Source organism: Callorhinus ursinus, unplaced genomic scaffold (assembly GCF_003265705.2).
Source record: "Callorhinus ursinus isolate GAN/ISIS: 27379988/994484 unplaced genomic scaffold, GSC_fseal_2.0 scaffold5, whole genome shotgun sequence".
Classification (NCBI taxonomy): domain Eukaryota; kingdom Metazoa; phylum Chordata; class Mammalia; order Carnivora; family Otariidae; genus Callorhinus; species Callorhinus ursinus.
In genome coordinates, this window is record NW_027397067.1 from 13,319,452 (window position 1) to 13,338,762 (window position 19,311).

Below are 19,311 nucleotides of genomic sequence, written 5' to 3' on the forward strand. Positions count from 1 at the left end.
TTGGGGCTATGGGGCTGCCGGTGACCTGGGAAAGTCAGTGAGGGTTTCCTAGAGAAAATGGTGTCCAGATGACTCCTGAAGGGTGAAGAGGAGTTCATCAGAGGTCATGCTTTGTCAAGGAGGTGAGGAGAAACTTCACGTGGCTCAGTGTAGCTGCATGGCCAGGAGGTGAATCTGGAGAGAGATAAAGACCAGATGATGAGGAGTCTTGGAAACCTTATTACATAGTTTTATACTTTATCCTGGGACAACTGGCAGCTATTGGTCAATGTCAATCAAGGAATGACATGAGCAGATTTCCATTAGAATCCAGAGAACGGACTGAAGAAGGGCAAAGTTGGCAGCAAGGGCACCATAGGGGGGATAATGCAGGGCTAAATGGACAAAGACTGATGTGACCCCAACAAAGACAGTGAAAATGGATGGAAAAAAATGGGCAGATTTAGGAAATATTATGGAAGTAATTGTCTGGATGTGGGTGATAACAGAGAGAGTGGAGTAAGAGTAGACTCCCAGGTTTCTAGAGTGGGAAACGGCACAGCAGATGACGTCAGTCACTAAGAGATGCAGGTGGAGGAGCGAATTCAGGTTGAGGAAGTAGGATTAGTTCAGGTTTAAGCCCATTGAGTTTGTGGTGCCTGGAGGACATCTCTGTGGGGTTGTTGAGAAGGTGGTTGAATGTGTAGCCTGGAGACCAGGAGAGAGCTATACACAGAAGTTATATTACATGTAAGTGGTCAAACCACGGGGCAGGTCCTGGAAACACTATACTGAAGTGTTCACAGGAAGAGAAGACAGAACAGGAGTCGACAAGGCTAAGAGAAAAATCAGGGATTCTGGAGTCAGAGAAAATGAGTGGGAGAATGGTGGAGAGAGTTTTAAGAAGGATGAAGTCATCAATATCAAATACTGAAAGAATTCACTCATAAAGAGTACCTGACATTTGTCTCTTGGATGTAGGAACAAAAAGATCATTCACTAGTAGGGTGACCCTCTGTCTGGGTTTGTTTAGATTTATCTCAGTTTATGGCTATTGTTCCAGCATTATTATTACTATAAGTGCGCCCTCGTGTCTGAATTTGGATGGTAAATTATATGATCATCCTGCTCAAGTGGTTGGTGGGAGCAGTAAGGACATACTGCTGTGGGTGTAGGGATGAACTGGAAGAGGAGACATCAAACTCGAGAACTTTTCTGAAGGGGTGTGGTAAGGCTACTAGATAGGGAATTTTAACATCAGATGAACATTGAGCTGGATGGATTTGGAAGTTTCTTCCAATCCTGGGAATAGTTCATAGCATTGTTTTCCATTTACCATTCTAAGTCCTTAAAATTAGTGAAAATCAAGACTTTATTTCAGTTCTCATTTTCACATGTTACAGAGCTAAATGCTGTTTTCTTACAAATTATTTTACAACGCCAACATTTTATACATAAAATTTCTATTATTTCATTATCTTGAAGATGAATACCAGTTACTTGAACTGTTCTTCATCTCCCCCATGTCACAGTATAAAGCAGAAATGTGTGAGTTGATGGTCTCCCTTAAGAACTAACTGGTAGTTCTAAATTAAGCAGAAGAATAATTTTGTCTTTTAAATTATTTTGTATGATAAAACAGTACCAATAATAATAAGTTTGGGAATAAATATTCTGCCCCTCATTGTAAATAAACACTGTAAACCTAGGAAAAAAACATATGCCTTCAAGTTCAAGAAGCCTAGTATGGCTTCTGAGTTTTTCAGCTTCTGGGTTAGACCAAACAGATGTCTGAGAGCATTTATATTGAAAATGAGAAAGGTGCAAATAATATGGGTGTTCCTCTGTATACCATTTTGGTGCAGAAGTCATAAGAGATGTATCTGAGGAGATTCAAACAATCATTCTCATAAGCAAAATGATATCTCAGAACAACAGGAAAGTTATATAAAATGGGAGAATTTTTAAGCCTGTATAGATATTGGGTCAGCAAGGATGCACCCGGGGTTTCAAGTCCCTTTGCCTTGCCTACAGAAGAGTAACAAAGGCAAATCAGAAAGCTGCTTTGTAATGTCCACACGTGAGTGTCCTTTCTCATTGCTGTTGAACTTGATTACCGAAGGTCAGGTTTCCAGCCAAAAGGCTGCCACCCTCCCCCTTCCCTAGGCCATTGTTAGTTCAGTTTTGAGTAATTAGGTACCTGTGGGGTTACAGATAGAGTGACCTGTAACAGTCCCTTTGTATTGTTAAGATGCAAATGACTGCCTTTTAAAAAGGTGGGGGGAGGGGGTATTTCTGTGAAAGGTACTTCTGTTTGAGAAAAGAGGCTAATGGGAGCAATAAATTGTACAGCAGCCATAATTTCTAGGCCTGTGAATAGCCCCATAAAGCATGCTGCAGCAGAGAAGACTCTTTCTCTCTTCTTACCATTTCTTAGAGTAATTAATGAAAGAGCGACCTATTACTAATCTGACCATACACTATTATGTTAACATGATCAGTGTGACTAAAACGTTCCCAAACATATTTCAAGTATTTGATCCTTTCAGGACGTCAACACTAAAATTCTACCAATTACACCATTTTAAAGATAATTTACCCTTTATTCTTCGGAGACCTCATCTACTCAAACCCACAGCACAATACTGCTTTTCTATCTCAGTTCCAGTTAATTTGCCGAGATGTTGTGTCATCACTGTTTTGTCTCTCCTGTGTGCATTTGTTTTGCAGTAAGAAATGGTCTCAGCTTTGCTTCTTTTTTGGATGGCCACCACCACCTAAGACCTGAATGTCCTACTGCTTTCCAAGAACAGAAAGAAGACTTTCTATTTGTTTGTTTCTGTGGCAGCTTGGTAGTAACAAAACTGTTGAATGGGCCCCGATTTTGGCAGACCGTCAGGTGAATGGGACCAGTCTCCCTTCTTCCAAAATATCAGAAATTAAGCACGTGGAAAGGAGATTCAGCCAAGATGACCCATTTACAGGCCGGACTCAGTCCAGAGACTATAGAGAAAGCTCGCCTGGAACTGAATGAAAACCCAGATGTCTTACATCAGGATATCCAGCAAGTCAGGGACATGATCATCACCAGGCCTGACATTGGGTTTTTACGTACAGATGATGCCTTCATCCTGAGATTTCTCCGAGCCAGGAAGTTTCACCAAACAGATGCCTTCCGACTCCTGGCCCAGTACTTTCAGTACCGCCAGCTGAACCTGGACATGTTCAAAAACTTCAAGGCTGACGATCCCGGCATTAAGAGGGCTCTCATCGACGGCTTTCCTGGAGTCCTGGAAAACCGTGATCACTACGGCAGGAAGATTCTTCTGCTGTTTGCAGCCAATTGGGATCAGAGTAGGTAAATGTAGATAGTGTCTTTACTTGGTTTTTCTTTTTCATAAGCGTCTTCACTGCATGTTTGGGGCTGTATGGTTTTCATTTTTTTAAAAATGCAAAAAATGTGTGACGAGTGGGCTTTCATTTTATATATATATATAGTCCACCCAGCCAGAAAGAAAAGTTTAAGGCCACAAGATTACCATCATCAAAAGGCAATTCCAGATTCACGGCGGTGGTTTGGAACAATAGAATCATAGTGTTAGAATTGTAAGACACCTTAGAAATCATTATTCTATTCATCAGAGTGGGTCATTTATTTTAATAAAGTTGAAAGCTGGTCTTCTAGAAGAACCATATATTTTGTCCTTCGTGTTCTCATCTTTAACAACCAAAACAACAAAAATGGATTCAGTAGATGGCTTTAAATCAAGTCTTTTCAACACATAAATAAAACCCTATATTTCTTCTGAGTGCCAGAAATGCATCTCTCCCTGAAAATCCTATAAAGAACTGCAAACTCAACATGTCCCAAACTGAACACACCATCTTCCGCACTATATTCACCTTTCCATCTATCCAGTCTCTCCAGCCGGAAATCTGAGTGTCATCATGAAGTGCTTCCAGCCTTTGCTCTTCACATCCAATTAATTGCCAAGTCCCACCCCTTTCTTCTTAAGAACCTTTCACATCTCATCCCCTCTCTTTGCTCCTGGTGTTATTGCCTTGGTTCAGATTCTTATCATTTCTCACTTGAATTTCTGCCTCTGATCTACTCTCTTCTGATGGTCTACATCATAGCTGGAGTGACCCTTCCAAAATTCTGTGAGGTCACTCTGCTGATTAAAGTTCTTCAGTGATCTGCAAGGCCTTCAAAGTAAAGTAAGGCCCTTTATGATGCACCTTGTACATCTCCTGCTGTGTGTCCCCTTTTGCCCTTGCTGGTCTCCAGCCCTTCCAGCTGGAAGCAAGTATAGGCGTTGCCTTGAGTAACTGAGGTTTTTCCATGCCTCCAAGCCTTTGGACCTACCACATCAGGCACCAAAAGGAGAGACCAGCCACTTCTTATCCCAATTCCAACCATCCTGGACAGTCTGCCTACTGATTCATACTCCTCTTCATGCTTCTTCTCTGTATAGTTTTCATCTTTCCTCCCCTCCAACACTTCTCAGTTAGCTGCCCTTTCTTTGTTCATTATTTCCACTAAAGCATTTGCAATAGGAGTGTAAGAACCATTGCCATTACAGCTATTATTTTGGGATATGTATACCATATGCTCTACTGAGCATTTATATATATTGTCTCATTTACCCAATGAGACCTTTTCATGAAAGACATTATTATTATCCCTATGTCACATTTGGTGACACAAGATTTTCAGAAATTAAGTAACTCACTCAGTATCACATAACTAGTGAAATATGGAATGGGTGTGGAGCTCTGGTAGTCTGACTTGAGAGTGTTGTCTTAACTTGACTTCACTGTAATTGTGCGTTTACTTGTGTACTCTTTGTTAGGCTTCCTCCCAAGACTGCAAGTTCCTTGAGGGCAGGCGACTGTCACTTTCATGTTTATCTCTTTGGCGCATGGCGCAATATCCAATAAATCTGAATGAGAAAGAATGCATGAATCAATCTCCAAAACTTCACCTGTGACTTTGGTCTTCACAGAAGTATCATCATGGAAATGTTTACAGTCCCTGGGGAGACACGGGTTTAACTTTAAAAATACATCAAAGAATTCTTCCCCAGTATAATTAAAAGGAATTTCTAGGGTGGCCCTTTATTACTTCATATCATTCCTCCTCCTCTTAAAAATGATAATATTTTAAGACACCTTAGAACCACTGGCTATTTTCTGGTTGGTAAATTGGGATCGGGCAACTTAATCCTGAAGAGGTATTTCAGGGTTTTAACACTATCAGTCTAGAGCTTGGTCAGCTCTGCCCCGGGGCCAGGATGTATTTCCACATTTCTGCTCTGTTAAAACAAAGTCCCTGCCAGCAAAGGGCCCATCGCACAATCCACTGTCCTGCAGTGTGCAAATATACAAAGGGCTAACTCCCATCGAGCACAGGAGAATTCCTTCTGAGACACACACACCATCAACACAGGGCGTCAGTCTTATACCTGAGAAAACAGCTGGCCCTTTGAGAATGGCATGCTCACATTTTGGATTTTGGAACAGGACAATTTTGATGATTCTGGAGAATAATCATACTGACTTCATTTGTGCTCAATTGTTTTAAGTGTTCTAGAACTTCCATCTGCTAAGACACTAAGTAGTGATTTACACATAAAAAATACATCATCGCAAAATATTTTATCTTGTATTAGCATTTGGTCCGACTGTATCTCAAATGTATTAAGAAGTAATAACAAATAGTAATAGTAAGAAGAAGCGAAGCTCCGAGAGAATAATCCAAATGTGTATGATTATGTTAACCTTGAATGAGTTACAGTCCTCTGTTCCTTAGTTTCCTCAAGTGTAAAATAAGAAGCTCAAGCTAGGTAATCCCTGAAACACCTCAGCTCTAATGGCTCCTGAATGTAAAGCTCATTCAGCCTGATCCTATGGATGGATGGAAAGGGATTTTAAAATTCACTTTATAGCTGCCTAACTCACTAGGTTTTTTGAAGGAACCTCTCTCTCTTTCTCTCTTCCTCCTACCCTCACCCCGACCCCACACAGGCTGAGTCTACTTGAGGCATTTTTTTTTTTCAAACTATACACTACTATTTGTTCCAAACATTTTGGTTTCAACAAGAAGGTAAATGATCAGGTTATCCCATTGACAGCCAAAGATCATTAGAAGGAAACAAACCTCAGTATGAACCCAGGTACTGTCATGTGCTTTCCTGGTTATATGACCTGTGACAAGCAACCTCTCTGAGACTCTGTTTTCTCATCTGTTAGGGTGGGGATGATAGTGATGTATCTAATAGTGCAGTTGGGAGGATCAAATGAAAAAATGCACTTAAGGAACACAACTCATTGTTTGGCACATGGTAAGCACCCAATAAATATTAACTTCTAGTATTATTATTAATATTATAAAACACCCCTCTACAAAAATAATTGAGCACAGATGGTAGACAGATAAAGATAGAGACAGGAGTACAATACCTGAAAATGAAAACGGACCAGTGGGTGTGGTCTGCCTGCATGCCCATCCTAAGTACTTCTTTGTTTTCTCCTGGAACATGTTCCCTGTCACACAGACCCAGCCTAAATGGGGCCCGAAGGGCCTGGAAGAGTTGGCAGAGCTTTGCAAAATGATTACCTCAGTCATTGGGCACCTAAGATAGCTGGGAAGCGATTTGCATGTTTCATATGAAAGGTTTACTGAGATTAAAATGGTTATTAATATTTATTAAAACTATGTAAATCTCATCCATCTAAACCCAGACACCATGAACAAAAATGCAGAGTGGTGAGTGATAGGAAGCACTGTCCTCCAGAGGCACGCGGGGGCTCTGTCGGCTTGGGTTAAGTGTGCCAACTGAAGGGCGGGAGCGCTGGCCTCCCTGAGCATGAACTGGCTTCCTCCAGAAATCAGTCCTCAGTGAAGGGCTGTGTGGCTTCTGTATTTCCTGAGGCTGCCAGGCTGAACTGAAATGAATTAGATGAAATCAGCACTCATATCATTATTCATAAAATGAAGCTGGCTCTTTCTGGGCTAGCAGAGTTTACGTTTCGGCTCACCTCCTTGGTATATACTGGAGACGTAGGGGGATACCATCGTTCAATAAGCTCTTTGATCTTTCTCACCTAAACTGAGTTTGCCTCTTAAGATACGATAAAAAAGAAATCCATTTCTTGTTTCTTTCTGGTTCGCATACTTGTACCTGGTCCTACAGCCCGGTATGCCCATGCTTAGCTAAAGAAGAGTTAAGCTTGGTCAAGTTATTTTACTTTCTGGAGTCTCCATTTCACTAAGTGGAAACAGGTATAATATCTGGCATGTGGAGCTGTTACAAGGATTAACCCCAATTGCCCTACTTGATGGTGTCCAAGAGGCGGAACAGAACAGTGATTAAATGTGCCCAGAAACTCTGAAACCAGATAGCCCGCTTCATATCCCAGCTGCCTCCTCACCAGCCATGGGATTCTGAGCAAGTTGCTTAAATGCTTAAATGCTGTTTCTCACCTCTTAAGTGGGGGTGATGATAAGCGTAAGTTAACAGTAGTTGGTATTCAACAAATGGCAGTGTTTCTTAAAAAAAAAAAAAAATCCCAATAAGGCAAATATCTAAGATATTGGGTCACTAGATGTACTTCCCAATTCCAAATGGCAGGATTTGAACCATGGCCAACTTTCCTCCACCTAGAAAAGTAAAAACAGAGCTCGAAGACCCCAAGCCACCATGCCTCAAAGTGGTCTGGGATAGCTCAGGTGTGGCTGGGAGGCTCTGAGAAATCACCTGCCCTTAGTGTCCCTCCCTATAGTGTTTATTACATTCTCAGGCTATAAGAAAGGCATTTGGGAAGGAGGATCCAGATAATAAAAGCCCCACAATAGACTACAACAGTATCCTGTAGTGCTCAGTGGGGGAAAAACTACTAGAAATGCATTGAAAGTCATAATATATAAAATGACACTGGATATTCTTTGGTCAGTGTATTGTTTGTTTCTCACAATTAAAAAGCTCAGAAATCAGCAACCAGGTTGAAAATTAGTTGGTTCTTTCAGGAAGCTGGGGCACCCAAAGGAAGAGCTGAGTTAGGGCAATTTAGTAGAGCGAAAAAGGGGCCAATGGACAACTTGATTACTACCTTCAAGTATGTAGAGTTATTACAAGAAGGCAATGAATCTTGCAGGCTCTCTTTCTCCACCATACAGAACAAGGGCCAAATGTTTGGCCTGAAGTACAACCAACTGGATGGAAGATTAGGGAGCCAAGACCTCAGCACAAGGGTGAAGGACTGGGGCATTTCCCTGAGGTATAAAATTTAAGGGGGCACCAAAGCACTCAGTAATCAAAAGAAATACTTTTTTCAAAAAATATTTTAAAATCAAAATTAATGCAAAAAAATCCATCATGAACAAAATGTCAAAATTTTAAAGAAGGCAGGATAAGATCATTGACTTTTTCCTTGTGCCTCAGGCTTCAATATGGCCTGGCAATCAGATTTCAAAAGAGAAAAGCCTTTAGTTGGCTCCTAGTCAATTATATTACAGTACATAATGCTGAATATCTATATACTCTTAACAGTTGCACAGAACCTTATGGCTCCCAAGCATTTCCATGTACATTTTCTGACTTAATGCTCATTAACCTTTTGGGGAGTATCACTAAGGGACAGATGACAAAGAAGAGGTTTGAGGAGGAGAAGATAATTTCTAATCAAGGAACTAAATGACTCATCAATGGAAAAACTTAGACTCAGAGCTTCTAATTCTAAGCTCCAAAGACATCTGGAGCCAACTGTTCAGCCCCTGAGTGATTAGATATTTCAGAACGTCCAGGCAGCTTCTGAAAGGCTGTAAGTGGATTTCCTGGTGGTGGACGCATGTGAGGATGAGTGCAGTGAGTCATGGTGGACAGGATATGAGGTTGAGGAGGAGTGATTCTCAAAAGGGGCACCGTTCTTAATGCAGAGGACTGTCAAGCATTGTGGAATGTTTAGTATCCCCTCTTCCAGGCACTGTGGCAATTGAAAAGGCCACCTTCACATTTCCAAAGCCCTTAGGGAAGCTGGAGTCCACTTTGAGAACCTCTGATGGGGAATGTCTAGAAATGTCCTAATACCAATGTCAGTAACCACCCTTTGTTAGGTACCTTTGTGTCAAGTGTTTTTTACATACATATATGTATATATATATATTTTTTTTCTAATCCTTACCATAGACCCACAAGGATCTAAATGGTGTATAAGTAGTATATAACAGAGATGGAATTCTTCCCTGTTTTGTCTGAACATAAAGGCTATGCTTTTTCACTAAGCCCTAGCTACAGCCTCATTCCTACACCGAACTCAAAAGCTTCCAAAGCCCCTTACAATCCAAAATCTGTATCACTGGTATGTTGCTAAATGGTGGTGTGGCTCCAGGGTCCAAATTCTAGGTTCTTCACACCTTCTCCTCAGCTCGCTCTTCTAGCCGAGAGGCGCTGGGAGGCTCAGGGTACACAATGAAGCCGTTCCCTGTACATGCGTTCTAATGGGGTTCAGACAGTGAAGAATGTGCATTAGAAGCTGGGTGCATTAGAAGTTAAGAGGATTCTGGAGGCTCAATGTCAAGGGTCTGCCTAGTCCCAAGTATGAGCAGGAAGAAAGGAAGCAGAGAAGGACTTATGCTTTAGTTTGAGCAAATACAAAAGCAGCTGGGGTGCTGACCAATAGACCAGACCTGCCGTTCTTTGGTGGGATGAACCCAAGCCTCATTCCTTCCTCCATGTGCTCAATAAACATCGCGGACAGCCACAGTGGCCCAGCTCTGTGCAAGCTCCTGAGGTTCCAAAGGAAGCATTCCTGTTCAGAGCTCAGGCCCCCAGGGCAGCTTCTCACACCAGTCCCCCTGGGGTCCCTCCAGGTATTCAATGATGGGAAGATGAAGGCTACCAGGGTACTTGACCATCTCACCTTTCCAATCATGAAAACAAGGACACTGTCATATTTACTTTATAACGTAGAAAACAAGCTGGAGGCTGTCTGTTCTTATGGACGCGTGCTTTTCCACTCCCTTTTTTCTGGGAAGGTGCTCAGCTGCTCCTTGCCCTCTCATGCCAGGCACTAATTTATTTGATGGATATACTGGAGATAGCAAGCTCCTTCAAACGTCAAGGCTTATTGCTGACCTGTGGCAACCTCCAAAGGGCTGACGTGGCAAATGTCCCAACATCTCTGTGGCGTGATTTGGCAGTGGGAGATGAACAATAAGTAGGTTCTTTCTTCTGATTAAAACCCAAGGCAGTAGGTGGGATATAACTCTTCAAACTATAAATAAGCCAGTTGATTGAGGTTCACCTTTGCACCATGCAAGATCATGGAAGAGCTTTTTATAAGTAGCAGGGGGTCTGCGCCTCAATCTGTTTGACTGTCGTCAGTTTAAGAACTTGCGGCACAAAAGGGAACAAATTTCTAATCCATGCCGAGCGCTGGTGAGGCGAGAAGAGACGAGGCAGGCCAAGTGGATTTTATGTCTCTCACCAGCTCCAGGAGGTAACCCCAGATCCTAAAGCCTATTGAGAGAGGTTCGAGAAAAAGATTTCACCGTCTGTTCTTCCTACAGTTGCATTCTTGGAATTGCTCTGGTAGTGATCAGTTTTCCAATTGTTATGAGCTTGGAAATGAGCAAAAATGAACCGAGGAGGGTTATTACAACCACTAAATCAAACTTGCTTGCCAAGTGGCAGACAGTAATGCTCTTATGTAGGCACTATTAATATCCGTATTTTGCAGATGATAAAATTAAGGCTCAGAGAGGTTAGGTAACCTATCCAAGATCGCACCGCTGGGAAGTGGCTAAAACAGGCAGGACCTCAGACATAACTCATTTGCCAAATTTGGGGGCCACTAAGTCAGACATTCAGGAGGGCTCTCAGGGAGGTATCAGCAAGCAAGCAAGCTAACATCAGGCCCTTCCAGATCTCAAAAGACTTGTAAAGGACCTCATAGCTCAACAGGCAAATCCTATCGCCACATACTCCAATCTCACAAACACTTGGCAAACTAAATGTTGAAGATCCTATCCACTCTCTTCCCCAGTTCTTTGACAGTGGTAACAGTGATGACAACTTTGATTGGTTTTTTTTTTTTTTTTCAAACCTAGCTCCACAAAGCAATCTGGGTATTGCTTGGAATATGTTACTAAAAGGGGTGTCGGTATGAGCCTGACTTAAGATAGTGACTGAAGGCCCCACCCCTTCTTTGCATTGAAACAAGTGTCCTATGGAGACTTCCCACTGGCACACAGAACCCCAGCTCCGCAGTTTGCTAGCTCTGTGGTCTTGTTACCATAGGTACCTCCTCTAACCCTCGGTTTCCTCGCTGTCTGGTAATGATCACATGTACTTCGCAGGGCTGTGAGGATGAAACGAGTTGCTACATCAGTAAGTGGTCTGGCACCTAGGGACCCATTTCCTTTCTTAACCGTCATCCAAGTGGTTTTCCCACTTCTCTCTATCTGATCCAGAGTCTAAAACGCCCAAGATACGATTCCTCATTCTATTGAAAGGTCTTATACAATAGACTATATCTCTGTTATTCGCTCCTAAAAAGCCAGTGATTGATGAGGGGATGGAGTAAGGCGAGTTTATGTTGCTCCCTCGCCCTGCTGGACGAGGGTATGGCTTGTCATGGGGCTCAGCCAAACAGTTCTTCCAGTATTTCTTTTAAATCCCCTTCGTCCTCCACAAAACTCCTTAGCAAACCTTCTCCAGCACTTCCACGCTAATTCCACCTAGTCCGGGGGCTCAGCCGCTTTCTGCCCACCGCCACCATCACCTTTGGTTGGCGCTCAGGCCCTTGCAAGCTTGCCTGTTAGGAGCCTCTTGCATACGGATTGAGCAGGGCCTCTGCTCGGAGACAATGCAGCGGTGTCTGGCCCTGCCTACCTGGGCAGCTGGCCCTCGGAGACATGTCCGATGTCCCAGGGCTCCGGCAGCATGTTATAAAAGGGGGCAGCCGTGCAGTGAGAAGGGGCCACAAGGATGGGGAGAGGCAGCTTTTATTGACATCGTATCTTTCCAGGCCAGCTGTTCGTCCCAAATTCACACTTAAAAGCCCAGGAGTTTAAAAGACATGACCCTCATTACGTTGCAGATAAAAAAGTCTCCTCTGATGGCTAGAAATTTGAGGGCCTGAGAATAACTGCTTCCTTTTCAGAGCACGGCCCGGATAAAGCAGCCAACACCGAGCTTGCTCTCAATTACTTGACTTGAAATCATGCTGAGTTGGGCCATGACCCTTGTCTGCTCTTGCAAAGGCCAGCATCAGGAAAAGAGGGTACAGAGAAAGGGCAATTTCTAAGCGTGGCGTTGCCTGTATGCTGCATTCGCTGTTGATTTCCTCATGAGTATAGCTGACTTCTTGAAAGAATGCATCGCAAGAGATGGGACCTTTTCCTGTACAACGTGAAGCTCTTCAGGGCAATTAACCGCTTTCCCCAGTTCGCAATATAAACTGGGAAGCATCTTCTGACCCCCTTCACAAGGAGGATGCTGTAGCACTGAGAAGGAAGCCCCTTGGCATCTGCCCGGACTTCAACCTCCCAAACCCCCAGCCCCGAAACTCTGCTCTTTAAGAAGCCACCAGCTCTCCTACCCTTTAAATATGCTTCCTAGATAATCGCTCCTGAACGGGGATGTACAGAACCTTGAGCAGCTGCTAAAATGATTAAATGCCTGCACTTCCCTGAGGTTGTAAATCAGGCTCTGAAGCCATTTATTGTGAGTGTACTATAAAGCAGTAGAAGTTATTATTACTCTACTATAAAATGTAACATTGGACAGGAAAATAAAGAAAGGGTAAATTTTGTTGTGAAGGCTTTAAAGTGATGTGTTGTTTTTTCTTTGCACCTTCTCTTCCTGTTCCTCATCATTTTTCTCTTCTCTTTGCCTCTAAGTCTTCCCTACCTCCAACACTCCCCGCTGAGTGTCTCTGGATCTAATTGTGAATGTGGCACTCCCACTGATAACACCCAGTGCCTTTTGGGATTCAAGAATGTTCATATTAGTAATGCTCCCGGGTATCGAGCATCTCCTTGTGCTGTATTATTAAATTTAATCCTCACAGCCATTTGCAAAGGAGATATTATTATCCTTGTTTTAAATAGAGGGTATTTCATCTGGACAAGATCACAAGGCTGGCTAGTGGTGTGATGCTGAGTATTTCTCCTACTTCTTCTTCATGATGCCTGATTATATTTGGGGTCTGCTGTTGGGGATTGTGCCAGAATTCCTTGCAAAATTCCTGCTCGGGAGTCTTTTTTTTTTTTTAAGATTTTATTTATTTATTTGAAAGAGAGAGAGAATGAGAGATAGAGAGCACGAGAGGGAAGAGGGTCAGAGGGAGAAGCAGACTCCCCACCGAGCAGGGAGCCCGACGTGGGACTCGATCCCGGGACTCCAGGATCATGACCCGAGCCGAAGGCAGTTGCTCAACCAACTGAGCCACCCAGGCGCCCAAGCTCAGGAGTCTTTAATGGCTCCTTAATAAAGCTGGTTCAGTCTCTTCGTCACATGTTGTGCCAAGTAAGACCTTAAGAATTTGGCATCATGGGGCACCTGGGTGGCTCAGATGGTTAAGCGTCTGCCTTTGGCTCAAGTCATGATCTCCAGGTCCTGGGATGGAGCCCCACATCAGGCTCCCTGCTCAGCGGAAAGTCTGTTTCTCCCTCTCCCTCTGCCTCTCCCCCTTGCTCTTCCTCTCTCTCTCTCTCTCTCTCAAATAAATAAAGTCTTAAAAAAAAAAGACTTTGGCATTGCTTTCCTTATCCAAAGGACATCTTCTGCTCAAGTCAAATGGCTCTTCCTCCTCTCCTCCCGCTCCCCTGTTCATCCCAGCCCTCCCCAACCTTTGCTTCTGGAGTTCCTCCTACTCAGTCTTCATTCCTCTAATGAGGTGAGCACAGGCCCTCCAGGAACACTGGAAGAGGCATCCCGGGGGCATTAGTTGACTTGAAGGAGAAGTAAAATTAAACAGGTAGAGGGAAGTAAATGTGAGGGAGACTGCTTGAGACAGAAAGAGCATACTCTGCAGGAATCTAGGGTGAGAGTGAGCCTGCCCCAACGGGAGAGCTTTGGTGAGTTGCATTGAGCATAGACTCTAAGGGCTCACATGGAGAGAGAGGAAGCTGAGGAGGTAGGCTGAGGCCAGGAATTATCCTTGCTTGCCATAAGGAATTTGGGATTTAGGCTTAAGAACAAACCAAGTCCTACTCATCTTTCAAAGCTCATATTCACACTAAGAAACTTTGCCCCTGTCTGGGGCAGCACTGATCTCTCCTTTGTTCTTCCCTGAATGCTTGTCACACTAATCTTTGCTGCACACTTTTTCAGGCTTCAGGGAAGCTCCTGGAGGCAGAACGCTGTTTTTTTCTTCTTGGTATCCATGGGTACAGAGTAGAGCTCAGGAGAGTCCCCTCAACTGACTTGGTGGGGAGAAGTTTGGAATGATAGAAAGCCCAAACAGAGAGGCTCTTTCTAGACTCTTCTCAATGACAATACTCTTGTGGAGGGGACTGGAGTTGCATGCAGTTGAACCTGAGAAGGAGGGAGGGAGAGACTAGGGTGCTCTGTCTACCCCTTGTCCAGTGATTCTCAGCATGACAGAAGGGAGACAGAGAGTGTTGTAGAAGCATCAGGAGGAATCCAGGGCCAGAATTGGAGCCAATATTGTGGGGTTCCCCAGTGGCTCCATCCCCTGTGTGACTTGAGCTCAGGTGCCAATCATTCAATAATGATGTGAAGTGCATGACTACCATCATTTTCTCTCATCTCTAAGTTCTTCTCTTTTTTTTTCTTCAGATTTTATTTATTTATTTGACAGAGAGAGAGACAGCATGAGAGGGAACCCAAGCAGGGGGAGTGGGAGAGGGAGAAGCAGGCTTCCTGCGGAGCAGGGAGCCCGATGTGGGGCTTGATCCCAGGACCCTGGGACCATGACCGGAGCCGAGGGCAGACGCTTAGACGCCCCTCATCTCTCAAATTCTATGTTCTATCTGTGTCATTGTGCATCAGACCAAGCTAAGAAAAGCCTTCACATATAGAAAGCTTTACTGTTCAGGGTGCTACCTTCCCTGCAGAGCTCAGGGAATGGAACCTGATTCCCTGCCTCATTCTTAGTGAATGGCTTCTGATTTCTACTCAGTGTCCTCCTCACCCTGACAGGTCTGTGTGGATTTTGGTCATCACACATTTCCTCATGAGTTTCTGATGAGTTAATCTGTCATATAATTTTATAGCATGCATATTGATTAGTATATTGCACCCCCGCAGGTAGATTGCAGTTTGATATTTGATCTGTGAAATCTCCCAGGATAATAACTGTAATGCCTCATTTACCTTATCTCTTTGTAAGGGAAGAGGGGATTCTAGAGACGTGAAGTCTTCAAATAGTTGAGGGCTGCCTTTTAAGGGCCAAGTTTAAGGTTTTATTTTATTCAGGTTTGGTTAAAAAGCGAATACAACCTTAGAATGCATTGTATACTTGCTACTTCGTTAAATATAACTGAACACTTTCTTCATGACAAGGGGTGAGTACAATGCATATAAATTACTGTACCCTGGGCTAGGAAATAGCTATCAGGATGGGGATTCCTGGGGCATATGGGTTTGCCATCATGCCACGTGGCCCATACTGGCTCGCTATATGTGTTTCCTAATACTTTGTTTGGGGGGGGCACTTTTTCTCTTAGCTCTTAATTGATGAATGTTAGTGGGCTTGCTTCAAAACCTTCTCTCCTAATTTTCTGTGGGCTAGGAAGTCAGAAAACTGAGCTTGTTGAATTCTATGCTTTGGGTGAGGACCTATGGGGATTCCCCGGGAATAAAGTAAATGAGCTGTAGCAGGGCATGAATTTTATAACATCTCATCTGTATGCTCAGAAATACAGTTCTGCCTAATGCACCAGCAGGCAAGGCATGAAGTGTCTTCCACTGTATCATCTATTTGGAACTGTGCAAAACTGAAAACCTGAGCGATTTTTCTTCCAAGGTTTCTCTAACCTTGGATTCACGTACAACACACCCCTCTGACTGATGTATCCTTCTTCCCTATAATACTTCCCTCAGCCTAATAGGAAAGGACCTATATCTTAATTTATATTTGGATTAAAACCCATTTTTACCAAAGTGGTGACTATCCTTTGTATTTACTTACTTTTTTATCCTTTGTATTTTTGACTTTTCTAGCTATTAAATATAAGCCCTTTGTCTCTCATCAAGAATATGCTAGGCAAAATAAAATAGCTTGTCTTTCTGCTTATTTTTTTTTTATTATATGCCTTGTCTTGTCTCCATATGTTCTCTAAGGTAACAGTGATTCACGCAATGCTGTCACAGAGCCCATTCCGTTCAGCTCCTGACCTGAGCTATTACTCTCTTCTCATATGTCATAAGAACCTGGCCGCATCACCATGGCCAGAGTTTTTATATTGATAGATTTGAATTTCTACTGTTTGGTCCCTTCAGTATCCAGTCAGCCAGAGATAGGGACAGGGGCGGGGACGTTGGCAAGGATCATTGGGTCAAAGACCTTAGTCAGGGAGAGAAACACAGGAGATGATTTCTTCCTTGTTCTTTGCAGTGGGCCAGGTAGTTGAAGCTGCTGAGAAAGCGAGGCACCTTAACTTGGGTTGTTCTTAAGAGGGCAGGGACTTTGGGTCTATAACCGGCTACTGGGAATATGTGAATCTCCTGAAATTTTAGACACGTGCATTGGTGGAGAAGGGACCCAGCTTCCACCAGATTCTCAAGAAGTTCACAACCCAGGGCGCCTGGGTGGCTCAGTTGGTTAAGCGACTGCCTTCGGCTCAGGTCATGATCCTGGAGTCCCGGGATCGAGTCCCGCATCAGGCTCCCTGCTCAGCAGGGAGTCTGCTTCTCCCTCTGACTCTCTTCCCTCTCGTGCTCTCTCTCTATCTCATTCTCTCTCTCAAATAAATAAATAAAATCTATAAAAAAAAAAAAAAAAAAAAAAGAAGTTCACAACCCAAAGAAGTTTAAGGACCACCACATTAGATTATCCATCTACTGGTTTACATGTGAGTACAATTGCATGGTATCCTGGGGAGGCAAACATTCTACTAGGATAGTATTATAGAATGGTTGTCAAATGGGCTGATGGCTTTATCCTTTACATGAAAAGTCAGCATTTTCATTGAAGAAAATCGTGAAAATGGAGAAAGTGTTAGGACATTAAAAATTATTCATAATCGCTCCACTTAGCTATAACCATTGACATTGAGAATTAAGGTATATTTTGCACGCACACACACACACACACAGAGACACAACTGGCCTTATTCTGTGCATACCTTTATGAATCTACATAGGACAACACAGTGGTAAAGAACTCAAGCACTGTGTTCAGATTTCCTGGGTATGAGTCAGAACTCTACCACTTACTAGCTGCCTGAGCCTGGGCAAGTTAAATACTCTGTGCCTCAATTTCCTCACCTATAAAATGATGATAATAATAGCATCAACTTCCAAGTACTATAATGAGTATTAAAGGAGTTAATATAAGCAAAGCCTCAGAAAAATGACTGATCATACTTAGCACTCAGTAGATGTCAACTACTTTTTATTATTCTGCTTTTTTTCACTTAAAATTGTATCATGATTACTTTATTAGTTTATTCAATGTGCGTTGGGCACAAAATAATGACTGAATAGTGTGAAACTCATTTAATGACTCAATGTCATTTAGATATTAGGCTATTTTCAATTTTTGACAAGTATAAATAATGGTACAATGAATTATATAAAATATTTCACCACATCTTTACTTTCTCTCCCTTAGGATAAATTCCAGGAAGTTGAATTAATAAGCAATGAACACTTTTATGGCTCTTGGAATATGTAGTTAAATTGCTTTCCAGAAACGGTGTTCCAGTCTCTCTACCCATCAGCAGTCCACGACAGTCTGTACCTCCCCTTGCTTCACATGCCGTTAAACATTGGTCTAATCAGGTTTTATTTTTTCATGCTTTTCCTCACTTCTGTCCTTTGGGTTTAGAAGTTATCTGTTCCTATTATTTTACATGTTATTTTCCAAATTGCAGTATAGTTGTTTTACCAGTAGATTTTGCTAAGAAGTGCAAAGCCAGTCAATCTCTCCATTCTCATCCAGAATAATAGAAGAAAATTTCTCAGAACTTCCCCATCTTTAAAAACAATTGCTGTCTATTGTTCTAGTGCCACTTATTCAACCCCACTGTTATTGTTGTTGTTATCGCTTGCAATTAATGCTTGTTTAAATCTACCAAGCTTTTCAGCAATTTCTTTGCTCACTTTTGAACCTTGCACCTGATTTCTCTTTGTGACTTTGTTGCCTTCTTGCTGAGGTGAGGAGCTGTGGTTACTGAACTGTCTTAACAACCTTTGTATGTTTGAAATGTTATTTCTCCTTTACTCTCAAATAATAATTTAGTTGGGCATATAGCTTGAGATTAAAAATGATTTTCCCCCAACATTTTGAAGATATTAATTAATTGCATTCTGGTTGTTTTTAAAAAAGTGTGTTGTCAGTCTAACTGACATTCCTTCACAGGTAATCTGTTTTTCCTCTCTGGTGGCTTTAAAATTTCTCTTGGTTTCTGGTGTTGTATCTAGGTGTTTTCTATCTACATATTTTTTATTTTTTTAGAAGATTTTATTTATGTATTTGACAGAGAGAGAGAGAGCAAGAGAAGGAACACAAGCAGGGGGAGTTGGAGAGGGAGAAGCAGGCTTCCCACTGAGCAGGGAGCCCGATGCGGGACTCGATCCCAGGGCCCCGGGATCATGACCTGAGTGGAGGGCAGATGCTTAACGACTGAGTCACCCAGGCGCCCTTATCTACCTATTTTTTTATCCTGCTTGGGACTTGATATATTTTTTGTTTCACTCATTTTTGTTCATTCTTTCAATAGATACTTGTTTTTGAGATACCTGATGTTTTTTAGATGCCAGGGACACAGAGTTGAACAAGAAGAAGATCCTGCTTTCAGGGAACTTAAGTACATTCAAATCATCAATCTTAAGACTCAGAAAAAATTTTTTTGTTTCCTTTTTGATTTGCTGTATGTATACACTGTGAAAGGGATTCCCACCATTGAGTTTATTAACGCATCCGTCACCTCACATAATCCCCCACCCCTTTTTTTTTGGTGAAAACACTTAAGTTCTACTTTCTTAGCAAATTTCAGTTATACAGAGCAGTGTTATTAGCTATAGTCACCATTTGTAAATTAGATTCTTACACCTTATTCATCTTGTAACCTTCTACCAACCTCTCCCTATTTCCCCCAACCCCCAACTCCTGGCAACCACCGCTCTACTCTCTGTT

At 42.6% G+C, this 19,311-nt stretch overlaps 1 protein-coding gene across 2 annotated transcripts in view; it reads left to right on the plus strand.

Moving 5' to 3' along the window:
- Window positions 1-19,311, plus strand: part of CLVS1 (clavesin 1) — a 174,766-nt gene that overhangs the window by 9,398 nt on the left and 146,057 nt on the right. For both annotated transcript variants that reach the window (XM_025870636.2, XM_073892810.1), the window contains exon 2: window positions 2,710-3,337. In XM_025870636.2, coding sequence (XP_025726421.1) covers window positions 2,883-3,337 — 455 coding nt within the window. In that variant the 5' untranslated portion in view covers window positions 2,710-2,882. The remainder of the gene's footprint in view (window positions 1-2,709; window positions 3,338-19,311) is intronic.